Consider the following 25,357-nt stretch of genomic DNA (forward strand, 5'->3'; position numbering starts at 1 on the left):
ATTCATAATTCTGATTCTTACAGCCTGTGTAACTTCCAGCCTGTCAATTAAATTTTGAGTTCCAATCTCCTCCTTGGTCAAATGGGTGTGATCCTAATTGTTAAATAATCTAATCACATTACGATCATACTTGTAGTTTGAATTACAAGTTTAAACTACATATGATTTATACATATGCATACGATCTTATTTGACTATGTACTCTATGGCAGTTGTTGTGAGGAAAGTACTTTGTAAATTGTAAATCAAAAGTATAACTTTTATCATTATTCTCAATAATGGATTTGGCTAAATTTCAATTTAACTGTGAATCCTGTCTGTCTCCTTAAGGCTGTTCTCAAGAACTATCATTGCAGCCTGTGGAGTAGCTATTTCCTCTTTCTTTCAGTGAAACATCTTATATTAATCCATGGAAATTATTGCAGGCACAAATTTTGTTCAAGATAGCCAGGCTGATAGGGATAATTATAATTAGCAGTTATATAACATGTTTGTTCTTCAAAGTGCTTTCTAAGCATCAACTAATTAATATGCTACTATCTCCCATGTGGATCCCCTTGTTTCATATAAAGCATGACTAATGGTTGATTCCCAGTGAATTCTGAGAGCACTTAGAGGGGCTCAAGCTCTGGAGTGGGAATCAGGAGAGTCTTTCTACCTCTGGCCTTGATTTATGATATGATCCTGATATAGAAGAAATGAGGAGGTTTCAACTACATTCTTAATCTTTTGAAGTCAGTGCCATAGAGGGTGGTTACCATACTCCCTCACAAACTAGCCCTTGATATAGCAGCCCAAATAGGCTGTAGAGACAGCTGGTCTGATCTTATGTGGCCATATGTCCTTCTACAAGTTACTTTTTCTTAGTCTCTCCAACTATGAATATTTGTCCTCTTTGCTCATCTCACATCCTTCACTAGACTGTTGTGAGGATAATGAAATATGAGATTTTCATTACTTCTCCACAGAATGACTCAGGCAGAATCTGTATATTTCATGAGTAATTCTATATGTATTAGAGAATATGGTTGTGAGGACAAAATAATGAGTTCCTTTTTGAGATTCAGTTTGAGACATCTGATATAGGACATCCAGTTTGAGACATGGAATAGGCAGTTAGTAGTGCATAAATGAAGCTGAGAACCCAGGGCTGGATTTCCACACATAGACATATATGTGTGCATGTGTATGAATGTATATGTGGATCTGGCTGTGGAAGGAGGAGAAGAGGGGGAGAGAGAGACAGACAGAAACAGAAAATGAGAATATTTGAACTTTTGCAAGCTAAGTGAGATAGCATAAAAGGAAAAGAGAAAGAAGAAGGTTCAGGAAAAAGTCTTACCCATAATTAGTGGAAGTGACATAGATGAACAGGAAAGGAGCCTGAAAAGGAGCAGACAGAAAAGAGGAAAACTTAGAAAAAGCAGGGTCTTGACAGCCTAAAGGAGAGAGTTTTGGGGAGGAAGGGATCATTAATAATGCCAAATGCTGAAGAGAAGACATAGTCTATACCTGTGCAATGTAAGGTATTTTTCTTCCAGATACCTTCTGCTGTGCAAAGTGAGGTAAGGTTCCCTCCAGTGCTCTCAAAGCCATCTACACAAGTATAGTAGACAATACTTCCTAGATTAGAACTGTAATTCCCCACAAGGATAGCATGTTGAATCACTGGTGGGCTGCCGCACTTTATCTCTGCAATAAAAATAATACACACATATTTTCATATTTAGATATAAGTATAAACATATATATGCATACATATATAAATGCATCTATCTATATATGAAAAGAGAAAATAAATAAAAGGAAAACAAAAGAGAGCCCTTATTTTTTTCATTATTTAAATTAATTTTTTTCATTATTTCCCAATTACATGTAAAAAATATTTTAAAATCATCTGTAAAATTTTTGAGCTCCTTACTCTCACTCTTCCTCCCAACTTGAGAAAGCAAGAAATTTTATATCAATTATATATGTGAAGTCATGCAAAACATATTTTCACATAAGCCATGTTACAAGTGAAGACATAGACAAAAAAATAAAAATAGAATAAAATGTGTGCTTCACTGCATTTAAAATTCACCAGTTCTTGCTCTGATAGCATTTTTCATCATGGATCTTTTGGAATTTTGCCTTGATCTTTGCCTTGATCAGAGTTCACAGTTGGTCATCTTTATAGTAGTACTATACACTACAATATTCTGGTTCTGCTCACTTTATTTTGTATCAGTTTACATAAGTCTTCCCAGATTTTTTCAATCCATTCTACTCACTCCATTAGAATCATATACCACAACTTGTTTAGTCATTTCCCAATTGATGGGCATCCCTTCTATTTCCAATTCTTTCTCACCACAAGATACTATGAATATTTTGATAAAAATAGATCCTTTTTTCTCTTTTCTTTCATCTTTCGGAGATACAGACCTAGAGTTGTATTGTTGAGTCAAAAAAAAGTCAAAAGCCTTATTTATAGACCTAGTTCCAAACTGTTCTCCAAATGGTTGGATCAGTTCACAATTCTATCAACAATGCACTGGTATACCAATCCTACATATTTATATATATAACAGGGTTTGGGCACATGCCCAGACTCCTGTTTCTTACTATATATGTAATCAAGGTTTAGTGCCTTCCCAGAGCACTGTTTTAAATGCACACATACAAAAACAGAAAGAGATCTAATCCAATCCCTTTATTTTATAGATAAGGAAACTGAAACCCAGAGAAGTTGTACTCACATTTATATAGCTCACAAATAGCTCACACTTATATACACTTACAAAATTATAGCACCCTAATCAGAGTACAATCTATTTAATCCTTATAACAACAACTAGTTTAATATAGTGGAAGAGAGTCATGGTTACAGAGACAGAGAGCTATGGATTCAGATTTTGCTCATTATACTCTCCAAATCTAGGTTGCTGCCATCTGATCTTTAAATACACCTTAAGGACCACTGGGCTTTCCTCTTCTTCCTGCTTCAGAACCTTGGCACTTCTTTACTTTTCCAAATGCACTAAATCTAAGCTCATGTATAATGTTGTATAACTAGAGGCCTTCTGTCTCTAGATTTTCTCAAAATAGAGCTTTGTGAGAGTAGCCTGTCTCACTTTTTCTATTTGCATTTCCAGAGCTTAGTACATAGCAAATGCTTATTGAGTATTTTTTCATTCATTTATTCTATTTATTGTAAATGCCAGGGTATGCTGGACCTTACTCCTGACAATGATAAGAATTTCATTGTGAAAATTTATACTTTGGAAATCAATAAATATTACAAATTAGAACTTGATTTATTATTTAGTTAACTGTCTAGATTTAAAAATGTGATAGAGAAAATTTTAATACAGATTAAATTTTAAAGTACATATGTCATTTATATATATGTATGAATGCTTACGTGTATACACACATATGTATATACCAATATACATATATGCAGATGTGTATATATGTAATATATGTTTATGCTGATGTTTTAACATTTCTCTGCATGTCCTTATACAAATGAGACACTGAACAAGCCTTTAAACCTCCCTTGGTTTCCCGTTCCTCATGTGGAAAGTCTGAGGCTTGAAATAGTCTCCGGTCTTCTCTAAATCTAAAAGGAACCCTGGGTGAAGCTGCAACCATTTTTACCATTTTGCATGTGAAGAAACTATGGGAGATTCAATGATCTTAGGTCCCCCAGAAGAGGAAATGGCAAAATCAGGCCTGAAATCCAGCCTTCTAGGACCCCATGAGCAATTCTACAAAGTGTCAGCTGGAAGAAGCTTTAGGATCATCTACAGTAGTCCCCTCATCTTATAGATGAAGACACTTAAGTCTTTTCTATTACACTGTACTTCCTGGAAGTCACTATATAAGAAATTCAAATTTATTGATTTTCTAAATGAAAGGAACAAAACACAAGTTCTATCAGAAATATGTTAGATATTTTTGTCAACTGTTTCCAGTTTTTCTTTGCAAATAACATTATTAATATCTTGCTTTAAGAAAACACAGGACATAGAAGCCCAAATTGATGAAACAGATCAATTAGAGAATTACCAAAAATTGGTTGAATTGCTTTAAATATATTTTCTCTGATGCATTTAAATCAAAGTAATAGAGTTATTAATCATTTTCAGTTGTGCCTGACTCTTGTGACCTCTTTTGGGGTTCTCTTGGAAAAGAGTGGTTTGTCATTTCCTTCTGGAACTCATTTTAAAGATGAGGAAACTGAGGTAAACAGAATTCAGTGACTTATCTAGGATCATACAGCTAGGATGTGTCTGAGGCCGGATTTGAATATTGGCCTTTCTGATTCCAGGCCAGGCCATCTAGCTGCCCACATGGAATTATGAAAAATATAGGATACTTAGAGTTAGTCCAATCTTCTTATACAGAGAAAAGAGTAAGCCTACAAGCTAAATAACTTGCAAGGTCACAAAGCCTGTTAGTGGCAGAGCCATGTTAGGAACCCAGACCTTCTGATTCCAAGTCAAGTACTAATTACATAATTTGTATGTGGGTGTATGTGTTTATAGACCAGTAATTTCTGCACAAAGGATAGAAAAACAGAGAGACTGGAACAAATATTTAGCTCCACTGGCAATTAGAAATTAACAAATATAACAAATTTTCTTTTCTTTCTTTTTTTTCAATTTTGAAGGGGAAGTGGGAGAGAGAAAAGGATATGCTTAAATGAACAAATTAAAATGTTAAAAAGAAAATACAGTAAATGGGAAATTTAGATTACAACATCTAATGGCCTTTTATAATGAAATCAAAGGGAAAATATCAGTCACATTATAAAATTCAGGTTATAAACAACTTTTCATGAACCTAGCTATTATTTACTGGTGAGGTAGCAGCTAAGTGGCTCAGTGCCTTGTAGTGAGGAACTATGCAATTCTGGGCAAGTCACTTAATCCGTTTGCCTCAGTTTCCTCATCTAAAAAGTAAGCTAGAGAAGGAAAATGGCAAATCATTGCAGTATCTTTGCCAAAAAAATCCCAGATGGGATCCTGAAGTCAGACATGACTAAAATGACTCAACAGCAACAAAAGGTATGTTGACAGCTTTAATTTTGTCTTTCTCGACTTTGCAAATAAAATGTGGATATCTAACTCCCTAAATGGCATCACATGTTAAAGTGGTTATATCATTGTCAAAAGACAGGCTTATTACACTGTTGGTAGAGTTGTGAATTGGCAGTTTTGGAATCCAGTTTGGAATTATACTAAGAAAGTAACTAAAATGACCTAGAGATTCCATTACAGGATATCAAGGATGTCAAAGAAAGTGAAATCTCATATGCACCAAATATTTGTTACATCACTTCTTATAGTATCAAGGAACTGAAACAAGGGAAATGCTCATTGTTTGGGAAATAGCTAAGCAAAATGTATATGAATATATTACTGGACCATAAAGAACTATGAATATAAACTACAAGAAGTACAGTATATGGCCTAAATCAAAATGAAGTAAGTAGGAACAGGAAAATAGTAAATACAATGACTAGAAGTATATAAATGGGGAAAAAAAAAGTGAAATTGAAGAATATGAAACTATAATTGATGAGATTAGATTCAGGGAACCAAAATGATGATATTAGAGTTCCTGGTGGTCAGGGAGTTAGATGATGAGGTTAGTGGCAGGTTTGGGGTTCAGGGAAACAAATGAAGAGGTTTGGCTCCCTTAAATCCCCTTTAGGATTTGACACAGGATAGGGAGTTGTGGGAACCGCCTTTTGGTGGTTCAGAAGTCCTTCATAAAGGAATTTACAAGCCTGAAAAGCTAGACTGATAAAAAGAGTTTTATTATTGGCATTGGGAAATCAGCCTTTGCTATGCTATGCTATGACTGAATTCCTTAGTGGAAAGGTCTGACAGAGAAGTAAAGTTTCTAGTAGAGAAATCCCAACAGAGAGGTATAAAGTCTCATTGGGGAAATAGGTGAGGATAAAGAGAAGGTAACATTGAAAGAGAATATCATTTCAGCGAGCAGAGATTGCTGCTATGCCAGGGATGGCACATTAGGTCCTCTGCAAGGACTGAGCTTAAAATTGCCATTTTTATAAGGAAATGAGAAAGAAGTTTCAATCGAATGAGATTCCCTCAAAGCTGTCACTCCCCCAGGTCTAGAGGAGACCACTTACTGGGAGTGGTTTTGAGCCAACAATAGGGGTCATTCTAAATCTAGATGTCCAGCCAAATGAGATTACTTCAACTAGTCCCACCAAGATAAACCACTTTATCTCTGAAGAAGAAAGAAGAAAAATATACCTTCTTCCCTTCTTTGCATATACTGTCAGACTCAGCTGAAAAGTTGACTAGTTTTGCTGAATTCCTTTTATCCTTTCTTGCTTTAAAAAAAAAATTGTCACAAGAGATAACTATCTGGGGAAGGAAAAGGGAGAAATATACTGAGAAATGAACGTGATATCAATAATTTTAATAGTTATCCCATATGATTTGTCACAGGAACAAAAAGTCCCTTCTTTGGGAGAGTTAAAGATAATTCCAGAACAAGAAATATTTTTTAGGGACCAAGGTTTTTTCATTGTATACACATTTTAATAATTTTGTATTGAAGGTCAATGGGGAAAATATTATTTAATTTACAGGATTCAAGATAATATCTATTTTAATATGATACATTAGCATAATTTTCTATGTTTCTCCATTATCTACTAGGAAGTAATTCTAAATTCCGCTGTAAGGATACTTCCTATTGAGTGGATTATTGAAGCAAAAATTATATTTAATTTTTAAAAATTATTTACTGAGCTCCACACAGTTTAACCATGCTAGTAAATGCTTTTATGATAAATATATATATATGCTTTTATATATAGCTGGACCTATAATTTCATAGGTATAAGCACCTTCTCAGTAAAGAATTTTCTTTCTCAGTACAGATTTCTTCACAATTTATAGTCTCAGAGACCTGAGAGTTATCTATGACCCTGAGAAATTAAGTAACTAGCTTAAGGGCATACACTCAGGATAACCAGAGGAGGAATGTGAGCCAGGTCTTTTCAACTCTAGGTATGGAATAATTGCATTTATTGTCACTTATATTGATGTAGTTTTTTTTTTTTTTTTGGGGGGGGGTAGGGGAAGAAGGAGTTATGTTTCAAGAAATGAAGATGGCATTACAAATGAGGTTTTTATTTTTCTTAAGAGACTGAAAATGGTGTCAATCAACAATCGGTCTTGATGGTAATCAACTTTGCAAACAAGTTATCTTCATTCACATTCACATTCACATAAAGAATTAGGTAGAATTTTACACCCGAAAGTCCTACTCATACTTGAAAAGAGGAAGAACATTTATTTTCTCAAATTTTCTCCAAGGCCAAGCTTAGTTATCAGAGCACAGTGTTCAGTTTTAGGTTTTTGCTGTTTCCATTTCCATTTATTGATGGAAACCTCCCTGGTTTCTGGGGGATTTTTTGGTTACCATAAAAAGTTCTGCTGTGGATATTTTGATAAATTCTTTCTTTTTTTATTTTATCCTTTTGGGATATATACATAGCAGCAGGATATTTGGATCAAAGGGTCTGGCTATTTCAGTCATTTTTAGTTTTTTTGCATAATCCCAAATTGCTTTACAAAATAATTACAATTCATGGTTCCATCAACAATGTCTTACATTGCTTCTGGTCCCAAAGCCCCTCCAACACTGACTACTCCTATCTTTAATCATCTTTGGCAATTTGCTATGTATAATGTAAAACTCAGAATTCTTTTCATTTGCATTCTTTTGTTATTAGTGATTTGGAGTATTCTTTCATATGGTTATTAGCAGTCTGCAGTTCTTAAAAGAAGTTACTTCTTTCCTGGGTCTTTAAAAGAGATGCCTTATATTCTTTCTCCAAGGGATTAAGACAAACAGAGGTTAAGTGACTTGCCAGGGTTCACAAATAGTAAATGTTTGAAATCAAATTTGAATTCAGGTTTGAGACACTTGGTCACCTCTTAAATATCTATATATCTACGTGATATTTCAAAGAGAAGGCAATATATTTTATATCAGCTACATTACTCGATGTATCTTTCCCTCCCAGAGAGATATCCCTTGTGACAAAGAATTGAAACCTAGAAATCAATTTGACTTTTTTTTTCCCTTCTCCCCACTCACATCCAATCCTATTTAATTGTTTCTTCAGAGTGTTACTTAATTTATTTGCAGCTGGTGATTTAGTGGATAAATCTCTGAGCCTTCCTTCACTGAATGAAAATTCTGTCTCAGAAATTTTCTAGCTGTATGACTGAGCAAATCATTTAACCTTTGTCTAACTCAGTCTGGGGATCATAATAGCACCTATCTTACAATGTTTTAAGGCTCAAACAAGCAAATATTTATAAAATAAAAATTTTTAAAGCACTTGGCACAATGCCTGCCACAGGGTAGGTGCTCCATAAAGGCTTACTCTCTTTCTTTCCTCTAATTTTCATTTGCATTATCACCACTCTAATTCAAGACTTGATCACTAATGATCTTCTTGTTATCTATCTCTATCTTTCTTGACTACTGCCAGATTATGGGAACATAATTCTAGAGTGGGAGAGAATTCAGAGATTATTTAATCCAATCCCTCATCAATTCAAGATGAGGAAATTGAAGCCCAGAGAGATTGTCTTGCCCAAGCATTCGCAGTCAGTAAGTCAATGAGTTGGGATTTGAACCCAGGATTTCTGACTCCAAATACAACAAACAGCCTTTTCACTAATTCACCATTTTTATGCCATCATAGAGTTCAAAACATTTGGTATTTCCTTATTTCTTCCTTAGTCTGAAATTCAAGGCCCTATTATACATGTTCTAATTTCAACCCACTTTTCCAGTCCTATTTCCTACTACTTCCTACTTTTTTTAACTTTCTCTATCCCTTTCCAATCAAACATGTCTACTATATCCTAACAATAGTAGAATATGCTTAGTAAATATTTATTATTTGGTTGATTGGAAATGTATCATTTTCCCTGATTGACAAATAGAGTAATGAGGAAAGCAGCCAACAGTAAAATAAATAAACCATAAGGCTGTGAGCATTTAGTATCAAAGCAGGAGCAACCTCCATATATCAGGTATTTCTGAACATGCAACTAATATTCCATATATGCCAAGAAGATAAAAGCTGCAAGTAGCCTTTCTCAAGAATTACTAAGCATGGCTAATTTGAGCTAGGGGATCCTAACAAAAATCTTCCATCTTCCAAGTGTGTGAGAGATTTATGTGGGCTAGTCATAGAAATTTGAGGATTCCTGTGGTAATTCTAGGGAAAATTAAAGGGAGGTCTAAAGAATTCCAAATCACTTTTTTAAAAATTCTACAAGTTTATTGTCCATTAAAAAGTTCCCACCTGATGCTCTCTCCACCTCTTTTATCCTGCCCTTCACTAAGTCTCCCCAGATCAGAAACTAGTCCAGATTGAAAAATGATTCTTCTAATAAAGCTGGAGTTTCTTTCTCAAGACTGACAGGGTTCAGACTCTGTGATATTCTGTGGACATCCAAGGGTTTGGGTTGAATATTGGGTATTCCTCACAGTTTTGTTCTGCCATGGTTGACTCATAGTACATGAATTATCTTCCTGCCAATGCCACCATTTCTTTTTCTGAATGTTTCCAGCTAGCTGTGTATGTAGTCACAGGCATTTCTTGGGGGGTTGGGATTATATCAGAAAGCCAATGAAATTCTGGGATTTTGTGCATGAACAAAAAGCAATTTCATTGCTCTTTTTATTACTAAAAGTCATCCACCAAACCATTCAACCAAGAGACATGAGAGGCATTTGACTTACAGATTGTTGTGTCATCTGGCACAGTGAATGTTAGAAAGTTCAAATCCTCTCTCATATATCTGCTAGCTTAAGTTAAATGACTTAATCATTTAATCTCTCTCAGTTACAATTTCTTCAATTGTAAAACAGGGATAATAATAACACCTGCTTCACAGGCTTATTAGGAAGATCAAATAAGATAATATAATCTTAAAGTGCTACATATATGCCATCTATCATTATTATTTTAAAAATAAGATAATCTAGTAAAATAATAAACCATTACCAAAAGAAGAAATGCCAAATGCTACTGTGTATTCCTCCTAACCACATTGATAAATGCAAAGATCTTGGTTAATCATATTTTAAAGACTCAAAGTATAGAAGTTCAGTCTGTACCATGAACATTATCAACCAATTATGGACCTAGATCAGAATTTTTATTAGTAGTCTGAACTATTTTCATGTAAACATCTCTAAAAAAAAATCACCCTGACTGTTTAAAAACCCAAACATATAATACATTCCTAGCTCATACATTATTGTGAATGCTAAATACCATCTTTGCCAACAATAACTGATAGTCCATATATAACAGAAGGGAAATTTAGTTGATGATAGGAGAATGGCTGTGACAATTAGTGAAACATTATTAGGTAGCGCCAACTTTGAGGGTTCTGAATTGGTTCTACAAACACTAAAATGTCACCAAGATTATGCCTTATCATTCATTCTGGTCTATGAGGCAAGAATTGTCAGTTGTTACCGCCCTAAACTAGCTTATCAGTTTATTCATCCATTCTTCATTCAAATATATTTATCAATTATTCCTGAAACACAGATTGAATAATAGAAATGTTTCTCTACTATAAGGATGAACTGCAGAATATTTTAGAAAATAAATACCAAAATAACAATTTTGAAAATAGCTGAAGCCTGGGCTCTTGATCTTGACCTTTCTGCCCTGAATAATCTTCCTTTCCAATCATCACAAACTATTCCACTCACACAATCAAGTTTAATGAGATTTTATGTCATCCTATGTAGAAGGTCACAGTCAGTGGGGAAACTCTGGGTGAGGTTCAAGACCCTTCAGCCCCAAGAGAATCTGCTAACAATGTCTGGTTCGGCTCCCCATCTCTCCTAAGGGCTCTTGGCCTTCCTGAGAAGTCAGGGGACAGTGACAGCCTGTGTGGGGATTGAAGCAGAGTTGTTTTTGTTACATTATAAAAAGGAGGTAAGCCCTTGAAATAAACACACCCCATTTTCCCACCATCCTCGGGAGTTCTGCCTCATCACTTCTCCACTAGGAAGGTATATTTTAATCACCCTGGTATGGGAGCTCTAGAAAGCAATGGTATATTTTGTCACTCCAACTTGTCTCAACTTGGGGGGCTCTAGAAAGCAGGACACAACAATCCTACAAAGTCATTCCATCCTTTTCCATTCTTTCCAACCCTTACTCCCTCACAATATTCTGCCTTCCTGGAAATTCCTTTTTTTTACCTATGCTTGTTCATATCTTTGCCATAATTCAGGCCAAGTTCCAATGCTACTTTCTCTATGAACCTATCTGGATATCCCTCCAGTCAGAAGTATTTTGTATTCATATAATTCCACAGCACTTTTTTTTACTTCCATAATAATATTCCTGATTTCATTTGGATTCCATTTTGATGTTTTTTATCTCCTCTGTCTCTACTAAATTGTAAATCCTTTGAGAACAGAAATAACGCCTACCAGAGTGCCATCAACCAGTCAATAAACATTTATTAATACCTACTATGTGCCAGGCAGGAGCAGCTAGATGGTGTAGTAGATAAAACATCAGACCTGTTGTCAGAAAGACCTAAGTTCAAATCCAGCCTCGGACACTTACTAGCTGTGTGACTCTGGGCAAGTCACTTAACCCCTATTCAACTTAGTTTTTCAACTGCAAAATGGGGGCACACTGGAGAAGGAAAAAGCAAACCATTGCAATGTCTTTGCCAAGAAAACCCCATGGATAAAGTCAATGGGGTTGCTTAAAGCCAGATAATACTGGATCACTGAACAATAACAAATGCCAGACACGATGCTAAGCAATAGGAATACAAAGAAATTTAAAAGAAGGTTCCTATTCCCAAAGATTTCACAGCCTAATAGAAAAGAAAACATGCAAAAAAACTCTGTCCAAATATGATTAAGAGATAAAAGGGAAAATTAAGAGAAGGAAGGCTCTAGCATTAAGGAGAATCTGAAAAGACTTTTTTTATTGAAAGTGGGATTTGTACTTTTCATTCTACTTAATAATATGCCATTCATAACTGTACTGAATGAGTAGAATGAATATGGGACCCATTATTTCATTAGTTCAGGGAACTCCCAGGTGGGATAATCTCATTACTAATGCACTTAGTCATTTATATACTGTTAGAGTTACTTCAAGACCAGCTTCTTAAATTGTGGTTCACAAACACATATAGGGTCTTATAACTGATTGTGAGAATTATGAAATTATGACTTATTATTGGTAAATGTTTGATTTGTATACCTATTTTATATAACTGGATCACGTAAAAATTTCTCAGGTCAAAAAGTATTGCAAGTAGAAAAAGTTTAAGAAGCCCTGGCTTAAAGTGCTGATATGTTAAGGGTTTTGGTCAAAGTCACAAAAGCAGTATATGTCTAAGGCAGAGCTTGACCTCAGATCTTCCTACCTTCAAGAGCCAGATTTCATTCACTATGCTATGGCGGTTCTTAAATGAATGAAGAATGAATGAAATTACAAAATAAAATAAAACTATTATGAGTGATTGACAAGAACTGACTGAGCTCTAGACATACAGCTTTGAGAAAACTAAATGATCAGTGTGTATATATGTATATGTGTGTATATATGTATGTATATATGTATATATACACACATAAATATGTACATGTATATATGTGTATGTAACTGATATGTTGATGATATATTAACATATATTGACTATAGATGTATGCTCTCTATATATACATATTCATTTTCATGCATATATACACACATACACATATATATTCCACTTTGTATTGCTATATATAAAAACCACACTCATACAGATTCAAGCAAACTATGTAACTCTGGCAATAAAACAAAGCAAATATGGGAAATTCAAAAATAAAATAAACAAAGGTCACAGAAATTGATTTATAGATATGGTTTCAAACCAGCCAATTGGATCTGTTTCAGGACTGGTATATTATCCTATTATCCTGTGGCAAATGAGAGGCAGGCACAGTGTAGGCTTGAGTAGGGTGTAACACATTAGCAATAAAGAACTACGCAAATGAAGTGGCATAAAAACTGTTACCAAAAATCTGTAACTGGAAAAGGTGAGCATTCATACAATGTTAAAAGAGTTAGAAGGAAGTTCTTAAAATACTGTTTGGACTCCCCCTTATCAAGGATTTAGAGGAGGACATGAACAAAAGTTTTCCAGGATGAGAGAACACAAGTGGATCACAATTTGCATTTTTGGAGAAAGTATCTATATCAATGAAATCACAAGTGAAGTTATTGATATATAAAATAAATCATCTGGAGCTATTTTTTTTTTTTTTTTGAGTAATAGGCTAACTCAAAATTCAATCTGGAGCCTGAATCACACAAATCAAAACTCTAACATACATTTGTACCATCTTTTATTATTATCGAACAATTTTATGGGTATAAATCTTTGTCCATAATTAAATTATAAGTTTTTTGTGCCCCCTATGTCTTCTGCAGTCACAAGTATAATGCTGGTTGTGCATTGGTTTGTTGTTAATGTTGCTTAGTCATTTTCAATTGTGTCCAATTTTTTGTGACCTTATTTGAAGTTTTCTTGGCAAAGATATTGAAGTAGTTTGCCATTTCCTTCAGCTCATTTTACAGATAAGGAAACTGAGGTAAACAGAATAAATTGATCTGGCTGGGGTTACACAGCTAGAAAGTTTCTGAAACTAAATTTGAACTCAAAATGATACTCCTATGAGTATTATGGATTAGGATTCAGGAGACCCAGGTTCTGATCCTAATCTGTTCTTTCATTGTTGTTTGATCTCTGACAAGTCTCTGCCTCTCCAACATCAGTTTCTTCATTTATAAAGAAGATATAAATGATATTATTTAGTGATATCACTAATAGTGATATTGAATAATAAGTATACTACTTATACTTTTGTATAAGTAGTAGTTACAACTATTGTTATTTATCTCAATGTCATCTTTTTCAAAGGAGTTCAGATAGAAACTTTCCCTGAGATAAATTACTATCATATTATTTTATATATAACATTGTGTGTTATGTTGCACAGGTAGATAACTCCTTTTGAAACTCACACTAAAGTATTAGGAATCTAATCTAAATTCATCTTTTATAGGCTCAATAAAAGGATCATTTAAACTTCAGTAGCAGATAGGATGATGGAGATGATATGCATCTCATGCTGTTCTCTCATGGATTTGACTTCTCTTGACAAGCCTGTGTATTATGAAATTCTATTCCAAGTATATTATCAGTATTTAATAAGAAAATATCTAGTAAAAACACTATTGTTCAGCATTTGTTATTATCATGTCTGAGTGTTAATGTGTAGCATTTCCATCAGTTATAATGCTACAGTTTTATTTGTTGAATTCTCAAGGATTTCGGGGGGTTTATATTAGTAGTATGAGGATTTGCCATCTATTATTTTATGAAAAATATAAGATTCTGATATATTATTTCAGTCACCAGGTCACAGTTTGCTAGATATTTGATAGGAAATAAATTTGTGTAACATGTAGCGATGTACTAGACAAGATCTATTTTTCCTCCCATAATCCCTTTTGATTAATATTTGCACTCTTTAAAGCTAAACTTATTCTAATTTCTGGTGATAATGACCTGATTTTAGATTGTCATCATATTGCCAATGTTGTTGTAAGGAAAAAAATAGAATTGTTCTCCAAGTTCTTTTACATGAAATAACCTATTACTCTTGGTTTCTTAATTTTCTTAATTATTTCTTATTTCTTAATGACAAAAGGAATGGTTTCAGAGAAATTTGGGAAGACTTGTATGAACTAATACAAAATGAAGTTATTGGAACCAAGGGGAAAATTTATCAAATAATAACAATATTGTGAAGTAAATAACTCTGAAAGACTTAAGAACTCTGGTCAGTGAAATGAACAACTATGATTTCAAAGGATTCATGATAAAACATGCTACCCACCTCCTGACAAAGAGTATACACATTTATGTGTTTGTATGTATATATCTCTCCCCTATCTAACTCCTCTGTGATAATTCTTGCTCTTGTAACTCATCTGTATAGCATTGTTACTACTTTTGGCTTTTCCTAGATAGTTTCACTTTTTAGAGTCACAGCATACTCAGCTTTACCCCAATCTTTCTTTCGGACCACCCAATCACTAATGTCAATTTTAGACATATGATTTAAATTTCTGTATATAAAATATAAACAATTTGTCTGTATTGAGTCTCTTAAAATTAGTCTTTGATGTTGGCTCTTATGTGTTAAATTTTCTATTGAGACAAAATCCTGAACATCTTACAGCTTGTTGAATGTTCATTTTTTTCATTCAATATTTTACTTAATTTTACTGGATACAATATTTTTTTGACCACAACTCTAGTTCTTTTTATTGTTGATTATATAATATTCCATTTTTTTTGTGATAAATCCTGTGCAATTCTTATTGTAGTTCCAGCACATTTACGTTGGGGTTTTTTGTTGTCATTGCTGTTGTTGCTTGTAAAATTTTCTCTTTGATGTGGAGGTTTTAATATTTAGCAAGGATAGTTATATGTTTTCCTTCCTAGATTTCTTTGAGGTGATGATCAGTAGTTGTTTTTTTTTTTTTTCTATTTCTACTGTCTCCTCTTGTTCTATCACTTCAAGACAATTTTCTTTGATTACTTTTTGTGTATGTGTCAAGATTCTTTTTTTGTCACAGCTTTCGGTTAATCCAAGTATTCTTAAGCTTTCTCTTCTTAATCTGTTCTCCAGATCTGGTGTTTTTCTTATGTTTCACATTCTCTTCTATTTTTTCACTCTTTATATTTAGTTTTGTTATTTCATGATCTCTTGTAATTTCACTGGCTTCTACTTGTTCAACTCTAATTTTCATAGTTATTTTTTACTGTAAGATTCTGGATCTCCTTTTCTAGTTAATTGATTTTCTTTTCATAATCTTCTTGTTTTTGCTGAATTGATCTTCTTTTTTAAGTGTTTCCTCAATCTCTCTAATCTGATTTTTAAAAGTCTTTTTTAAATTATTCTATAAATTCTTCTTGAGCCCGTAGCCATTTAACATTACTCTTTGGGAAAAGTGAGGATTTTTTGTTTGTTTGTTTTACTTTGATGTCCTCCTGATGTCTTCCCTGTTTCCATAGTAAATTTCTACAGTTGAGTTCTTTCTCCTTTGCCTGCTCGTTTTTAAAAATGAGAATTTATTAGTATAACCACCTCTAATCCTAGGGAGGAGGGAGGTATTTTAGGCTTAACTTCAGCTCTTCCCACTGACCTGGAACCTCATACAAAAAGCTCCACCCTCATTCAAATGCTCAAGTCAGTACCTTCCCTGCCCCACGGCTTCTTGGGTTAGTTCCTTCTTGTCCATAGCCAGCCAGCCAGTCAGGGGCTAATCAGCAATGGTTCTTTAGGTTCTCCTCAACTTAGACCCCCAACTCTCCACACTGTCTGGGAGATGAAAATTCCTGTGGGAACTGAGGCTACCACTGAACCCAACTAGTCCCAGGCTCTCAGCTTGCTGTTTTTGTGGAGTTAGCCTGGAAATATTTACCTCTGTCCTGGGGTCTTTCTTAGGGTTGTCCAAGAAGGAGCCCTGCATTGGCCCAAGTCTTCTTTGTTTTTCGAGGGTCTATGTTAGCCCTGAGGTGAAATTTTGATTTCTTTGTGGGGGAAATCTGGAGAGCTTGAAATTTTCTAACCTGATTCACCGTCTTCCCAGAATTCTCCCCAATTTTTGTTGATTGAAAGAAAAATTTAATTAAAAAAAAAGAAATCATTTTTCTCATCTTGATCATAGGGAGTCCAAACAGCAATAATCATATAGAGATAGAGATAGAGATAGAGATATCTCTCTATATATATATGTATATTATATACATATACACACATATACATATATGAACATATATATGTACATTATATACATATATACATATAATATATGAATAATATCCAGATATAAATATAAATATATATATATATTCTTTCACATTTCATTTTCTGCCATCTATTGCACATGTGGACAACTGAAATAACTGTTTTTTGTAACTGAATAAAGATATTGAGATGCAAATTCATCTCAATGTAGGCTAACTTAAAGCATTTACTATTACTATTCTGTACTTGTGATTCCTAGAGATTCTACTCGAATATCTGTTCCTGATTTGTTGGGGGAAGGAGGAGTTATTACATAGCCACTAGACAATGGTTTTGAAAAACAGTGAATAACAGTATACCCTGAAAATGGAAGAAATGCAAATCTCATTCTCATTTATGAAGAAGGAAAAAAGATGTCTCTAGAAATTACAAGCAGTACAGTTTAATATTATAATGTGGAAGAAATTTTTTTATGGTGCAGACTTGTGAATTCAAGCATTTTGAGAACTACTAGATTAGAAACCTGGGCAATTCATTTGTAATTTGTTTTTTAAAGAGTTGCTATGAGGGAGGAGAGGGGATTGGTTATATAGTTAATAATTTTCATCAGAAGCTAGGCTGAATCCAGGTAAATCTCCCTGACTTCACAGCCAGACAGCCCTCTAGTCACTGTCATTGACAGAAACTTAAGATGAAAAGTTATTATTTTAAAGCTTCTACCATCTTACTGAATGTCTTAGATTAGGCCATATGTAGATAAATCTTTACTTTAGAATCACTTTTGCATTTAATTATATCCAACACAAAAGCTAATTTTTTTCTTCATCCAGTATCTCAATAGTTGGCAATAAGAATAAAGGAGATTTTATTGTAATTATCATGAGAAAATAGGGGAAAGGTGGTAATTTGCCAGAAAGCACATCCTCCAGAGTAATTTATTAACCAAGGCAACAGTGCTAATGAGGTTATTAATACAAAAAAAGTCCACTTCCCCTTAAGGCAACAGAAAGGGAAAGAAATTACTTTCTGACTTTTTGCAAATTATTCTCAAGTCTTACATGAATTTTACTCATTTTAATGACTGTTGATTAACGGTATGGTTCCTTCAGATCATATTCATAGGAAAGAGAAGGCAGAAAAAATTTCCATTTCAGGCAGGAACATTCATTGTTAACAAATATATATCTAAAAATGGAAACAGACAGGATCACAGCATTTCAGATGCCAAGATAAGGGTGATGGAATCGGGGGAGGGGAGGGTGATACTGAGAACATCTAAAATGAGAAAATCAGCATCTCTCTTGCAGTCTTATTTATGGATGATTTTCTGTTCCATATGGTATAAAGTTTGTTTATATGGCTTATATTGTAAAAGGAGAAATGGGCAAAAGAATTTTCTAATAATAATAAAAAAGATATGGAAATCAAAATGAAAATAAAACTGTTTAATCATGCATCATGGTATAGTTTAGAAAGTACTCTATTGGGAGGAGAAGACATGGGACCTACTTCCAGACTCACTACTAGCTGTAATAACTCTCTGAATCTATTTTCCCCACACAATTTCTCATCTATAAAACAAAAAGATTTATATTATCCCTCAGTTACTGGAAAAACAAGAAAAAAGTTTCTGCCTTTTCACTTTTTAAATGCTATTTCCCATTTTTTTCTCTTCTACCGCCCTTTCAAATAACTTTCGGAGATCATTCCACCTATTAGTCTTGTTTTTTCTTTAAAGAAAAATCTATCTTTATTATTGTAATCATTTGTTATATATAGATATATAATATTATATTACTCTTTTAAATTAACTTTGAAAAGATCTTTATACAAAGTAGAAAGTTTTGTGTGGATATTAAATTGCTCAATAAGTGCCATTATAATAAAGCTAAGAACATAGGTTTGTGTCTTAATGCTTCTAAAAGGTAATAAATATACCTATTATGAAATACACAGAGATAATGTTTTGAGAAGAGTCATAGTCCAACAGTTATTTCAACATAAGCTTACCAAGAGCAAGACATAAATGATGCTTCCTTAAAATATAGCCCTGAGTCACAAAAATGATGGTTGCATAAAGAAATAATGATGATTGCATCAAGAAATAATGGGAATATGTCCACTTAAAAAGAATGCAAAACAAGAAATCTTGAAAATAATGCCTCTAAAATAATGTCCATACATGCATGATTTTCTTTCATTTACTACTTCTATTTACTTTGTAATTAGATATTGGTGCCTCATTCATGTTTTGTTGCTCTTATATGAAAATAAATACAATTGACGGATCACAATAATTTGTTGCAAGTACTTGAACCATTACCTAATACCATTACAACTTGTGGAACAGCTTACTTAATTCAATAATAAGAGGGAACAAATTACTAACAGCTGGTGATTCAGTGGATAAAGTACCAGATCTGGAGTCAGGAAGACTCATTTTCCTCAGTTCAAATTTGACCTTATATTAGCTTTGTGACCTTGGACAAGTCACTTAATCCTGTTAGCTTCAGTTTCCTCCTCTTTAAAATGATCTAGAGAAGAAAATGGTCAAACCATTCCAGTATCTTTGCCAAGAAAATTCCAAATAAAGTCACAAAGGATTGGACACAACTGAAATGATTTAACAAAACTTGTGTATATGTATGTATGTATACATATGTGTGTATATGTATGTTTTATATGTATATATGCACACATACATATGTTAGTTGATGCATTCTCCATGGAGGCATATCATTTATCACTTAGACATGCAACATGTATGTAGTGTATGGACCATCACAAAGTAAAGTCACATAGAATGCAAACCACCAACTCTCTGTGGGCTACCTTACTTACCCCCCATTTGTCCTAACACAAGAAAGTCCAACTTCCCAGAGGTCCACAGCCATGCATGCTACACTCCAACTCTCTCGGGATTCTAGGGATAATACTGTTGTATAACTGTTTCCCTATTTACCACTATGGCTCTTAAGCTCCTATCAATGAAATTCTGATTTACACAAAATAAGTTACTCACGGTGATGACACCAGAGCTTTATGTAATTGGTTCATTCAGGAATATTCAGGTCATTTAAAGCTGCTGCTTCTAGTCCAGCGTCTACAACTATGTTCAAGGGCCAAATCCAATTGGCAGAAAAAAAAAAGGAAGTGAAGTGGCCCTTTGGCCATAGTTTGCTGACATCTGCTTTGGTCCTTAATATTCTCCAGCCTACAATTCTTTTTCCCTTCCACTCCTGAATGAATGAATCAGAGAGAAAGAATAGGAAAAAAGTTAGGCTAAATTCATTAGACTGGCACTATAGGTTGTGATCTGCAAGCAAAGCCCTGACTTCAGGGCAACTTCTGGGCAGCAGCAGCAGCAAATGGTTTCTCCAGTTTTTTCCACATGCCCTTCACATGTGACTCTGGGACTTTTAAAAAGTACCTTTGCCAGTACTGTTGCTAGAAATCAAGTCAGGTAAAGTGGAAGAGAAAGGAAATCCTCAAAATCCTTTGGTCTTCCCTCAAAGATTAGTAACTGAACTTCACTAGACATAAGCAACAGCTTAACTTTCTTTTATTAAATTAATTTTTGTGTCCTCCCCCACTGAAAAATAAAAAGAAAAGCCTTTTAACAAATATGCATTAATGAAGCAAAATATATTCCATATTGGCCAGGCCCACAAATATGTCATTCTGCATAGGCAGTTTTCTTCACCATCAGTTTTCTGGAATCTTGATTGATCAGAGCTCCTAAGTCTTTCAAAATTGTTTATTTTTGCAAGGCTACTGAACCTTACCTAATTCTGTTCACTTCATTCTTAATCAATTTACACAAGTCTTCCCAAGTTCATCTGAATCCATCTCTTTCATCATTTCTTGCATTACAATAGCACTCCAAAACATTGCTATATCATAATTTCTTCGACTATTCACTCAATTGATGGGCATCCACTTTATTTCTAGTTATTTGTCCCTACTAAAAGATTGGCTATAAATATCTGTGTACTTTTCTACATATAGGACCCTTTTCTCTTTCTCTGAATAAGGGTACAGATGCAATAATGATACAGCTGTGTCAAAGTGTATGTATAATTTAGTAACTTTGGGGGCATGATTCCAAATGATTTTTCAGAATGGTTGGACCATTTCACAACTCCATTAACAATGCATCAAATGTGCCTGTTTTTCTACATTATCTCTAATAGACTTTTTTTTTTGATCTGTAAAATGGGAATAATAATAGTATCTATCCCACAAATTGTTTTTGAACTATAGGGAGATAACATACATAATATGATTTGCAAATCTTAAAGAGTAATATATATGCTAGCTATGATTGATGTTATTATTAGCTTATACACTAAATATTTGCACATGTACAATACCCATCCCTACATTGAGTTGTAAGCTCATTGAAGGAGGGACAGGTTTTCTGTAATTCCAGCTCCCAGGAAAGTATATGGCACATCATAGTGGATGAGAAATGGTTGTTGAGCAGAATTGAATTGAGGTCTCCACAAATTTCAGATCTGCCTCTGAATTTACCCTTTATGAGGATCTCATTTCCTCACATGATTGCGGTTGTATAGGCAGAAGCAGAAACTAGATCCAAAGTCCATAAACGGTATCATCTCCAGCTGGTATCCTTCCGCAAAAGGAACCCAAGAGGTATTCCAGTTTTCTAGGCTGGGGATTCAACCACGCCCATGTTATTTCAATGAATTTCCAAATGATTATGAGAGGAATGACCTTCAAGGGGGTAAATGTTTCTGTTCATTTCCCTTCTGATAATGGAGGCTCCAGGGCTTCATGTCCAGCCCTTAAATGGAGCTTGTAGAGTGGGTCAGACGGAGGACACCATATGTGCCACAGCTGGCAAGCCCACTGAATCCCCAAGTGGCAGAGTGCTTCCGAGAAGGCAGGCAACACCCCTTGCATGGCCACGGAAAGTTTTATTGTTGGGATACAGAAACTCCTGTCTGAAACATCTGCTCTGCTTGAGATCACTATATTATTACAGTGTCATCCTCAGCAGTCACTAGAACTAGGTTGCATGCCAGTAGTTTTGTTCAGAACTCCCAGTTTGTAGGGCTTTATAGCATGGTGCTAAAAATATATCCCTAGTTGGCAAACAGCAAAGAATTAGAACCCCTAGTGAGGTCTAAAGGAAAAATGGGGTAGACAGACAGGAAAGTTGGAGAGATGCAGAAACTGACTTCAGAAAGTAAAATCAATTACTGAAGTAGAAAACAAATGGTTAAAATACATCCTAACTTTGCTCTTCAAGCAGACAAAATTACTATTTCTGCACTCAATTAAATGAGAAGTTTTCACTCTATCAAAGTAATATAGAAAATAAGTGAATGGTCAGTGGAATTGTAAACAGTGAACTAATCCAAGTTTTTTTTTTACATTTTACAAAGCAACCTGATATCTGTCCAGAGTCATAAAACTGTATATAACTTATGACCCAGCCATAGCTCTATTAGGCCTGTTTCCCAAGGTAATTAGGGGAAAAGAAAAAGAATCTATATGTTTTACAATATTTATGGCAGTTTTCTTTGTAATAGCAAAATGGTTAAAGAAGTTGTGATGGAATACTACTGTACTGTAAGAAATATTAAATTGGTGATTTTGGAAAACCATGGAAGGATTTGCATGAAAAAATGAAAAGTGAAGTGAGAAGAACCAAGAGAACATGTATACAGTAACAGCAATATTGTTTGAACAATAATTGTGAACTAAGTTATTCTGAGTACTATGAACACTCATATCTACCTCCAGGGGAAAAAAAAAAAACTGATGAACAGACGTATGCATAATATGATTTTTGTATTTTTATAAATCTGTGTCAAATGGTAGTTTTCTCTAGGACAAAGGAGGAAGAGAGAGAAATATATCTGAGAACTTAAAATATAATAAAAATAAATGAATTTAATTATTTAAAGTAAAGAAAATGAATGAATGAATATTCATTAAGTGCCAAGTACTGAGCAAGACATTGAGGATACAAATACAAATCTGAGATAAAATTTGAAGTCAAGAGATCTGGATTTTAATTCTGAATCCCCCATTCACCAATTAGATGAATTCCTAGATTTCTAGATTATTAGAGTTAGAAGGAAGTTTAAGAGATAATTTATTCTAAATGCTTTATTTCAGAACTGAATAAACTAAGACCAGGAGAGGGGAAAAGATACAATCAAGGTCACATGGCCTAATTAGGTGGTCCAAGGTCCAGGTATACCATTCTGGGCTTCAACTTTTTCTATGAAATGAACAAGGCCTAAATGATCTTAGATCTTCTAGCTTTTGTATCTTACATTAGAAGTTAAATGATTATGTTAATTAATAAAGTAATCTATTTTCCTTTTATACACAGAAATTACACAAGAGTTGGAGATTTGAAGGAGTGGACCATATCTTTGACACTGTGGTTTCCATTTAAATTCTACATTTTAAGCAACAGAGATAAAGGAAAATATGGGCTGAAACATATTTTCATCTCTATTAGCCCCATGGAAATTATACATCCTTGGAAATCTAAAACTGTGAGAAAAATGAATACTTCAATGAGATCAGATGTGACAGCTTTTTCTAAGAGAAGCCACAATCACAAGGAAAACTGATTCTTTCTTATGGATGAACATGCTTGAAAATGCCTTCATGCAAAAACAAAGTGCAAAAACCTTGATTGTTTTTCAGGTCTCAAGATTCTTTCTCCCTAATGGAAACTTAGGGAGGAAATCATCTAAGTATCAACCCAAGACTTGACCCAGTTGAGATTAGAGAAGTGCAGCAGAGGAAGCCCCCTAAAATCAAATGCCTACTCAGAAAGGGAAGAAAAAGGAATAAACATTTATTAAGCACCTACTATGTGCCAGATACTGTGCTAAGCATTTTATTTGCTTAATGTTATAATTAATTAACTAATTAAAAAATTAAATAAAATTAAGCAAATTATTATTTGATCTTCACAATTACTCTGGGAGGGAATTACTTTTATTATCCCCATTTTACTGTTGAGGAAACTGAGGCAGAGAAAAAGTGATTTGTTCAAGGTCATATAGTTAATAAGTATCTGGGATCACATTTGAACTCAGATCTTTCTGACTTCAAGCCCATCCATTGTCTTACCCAGTCTCTTGGTTCGGGGGAGCTAGGAAGATCTTCTTCTCAAAACAACTTGGATTTGGAGTCAATAATTATGTTTGAATCCTGCCTTACATACTCACTAGCTGTGTGACCCTCTGGACTTGTGTTTATTAAAATGGTCTCTAAAAGTCTCTCCAACTTCTAAATCTTCACTACTATGAAGGAAGTTACTGTAATCTATGATTCTATGATTGAGTTGTAGAAGGGATATCATGGAAATTCTAAGCAAGACACCATTCCTGTTTTTTTGGAGATTTCAATTTAGTTTCACAGAAGAGTAAGACTAGAAGACCATTGGCTCTGGAGCTGGAGATTGGAGGAAGTGGGTTCAAATCCTCCCCCTGATATTTATTGTGACCTAAACAAGTCACAATCTCCCTAAGCCTTAATTTTCTCATCTGTAAAATGAGAGGGTTTGACCAGAAGACCCTTGAAGTCCTAGCTGTAGATATATAATCCTATGTTTTTCCCCCCACCCCCTTTTATTGTGAGGCAATTTGGATTAAGTGATTTTCCTGAGGCTGGATTTGAACTAAGGCCTGCTCCAAGCCAGTGCTCTATTCACCACCCCATCTAATTGCATGTTTTTCCATTGCTTTCTTTTGCCCTTCTGATTCTTCCTTTTTGAAATCAGGAGGCACCAGCTAAAGAAACCAGCCATAGGCTCTATAGACCCATAACATTTATACTGTCAGGTACATTCCCATAATTCTTAAAATGCATCTCTGTGCATTTACTATGGCCTCACGGTGGTCATGCTGAACCAAATTTTAGCATTTATGGTTCCCCTAACTCTAATAGAATTTGTTCTTCTCCTACTCAAAAATTTTGATGGTTGCTATTTTTAAAATTATTTTATTTTTTGCATTTTATGAGTGAGTCTTTACTAACGAACTAATTTTTTATCCTCCCCATATATCCCAATATTCCCTGATTTTTGTCAATCAATTAGTCAACTATAATTTATTTATTCACCCAGTAGGTGCCAGGAACTATTCTAATTGCTGGACATACAAAAGACAAGCAAAAGACAGTCTGCTCTCATTCACAGTGCTTGGCACAGAAGTGCTTAATAAACACTTTTTATTCATTCATTCAAGACCCAAAAGTACTTGCATTCTTCTGGGAGTGAGGGAAGATAAAACATGTACTCAGATGAGAAACATCCTGGGTTAATGGAAAGAGTCAGAGGACTTGAGTTCAAAATCCTGTCTAGGATTTCTAAGGTCGCTCCTACCATAAATCTATGATTCCACAATAAATATAGCACAAAGACAACTGAGGAGGGGCC

At 34.3% G+C, this 25,357-nt stretch overlaps 1 protein-coding gene across 3 annotated transcripts in view; it reads right to left on the reverse strand.

Moving 5' to 3' along the window:
- The window catches only part of SUSD1 (sushi domain containing 1), a 296,420-nt gene that overhangs the window by 172,569 nt on the left and 98,494 nt on the right, over positions 1–25,357 (reverse strand). For all 3 annotated transcript variants that reach the window (XM_031942900.1, XM_031942890.1, XM_031942907.1), the window contains exon 6: positions 1,513–1,692. In XM_031942900.1, coding sequence (XP_031798760.1) covers positions 1,513–1,692 — 180 coding nt within the window. The remainder of the gene's footprint in view (positions 1–1,512; positions 1,693–25,357) is intronic.

The sequence above is a fragment of the Sarcophilus harrisii genome, chromosome 1, assembly GCF_902635505.1.
Source record: "Sarcophilus harrisii chromosome 1, mSarHar1.11, whole genome shotgun sequence".
In the NCBI taxonomy this organism is placed as follows: domain Eukaryota; kingdom Metazoa; phylum Chordata; class Mammalia; order Dasyuromorphia; family Dasyuridae; genus Sarcophilus; species Sarcophilus harrisii.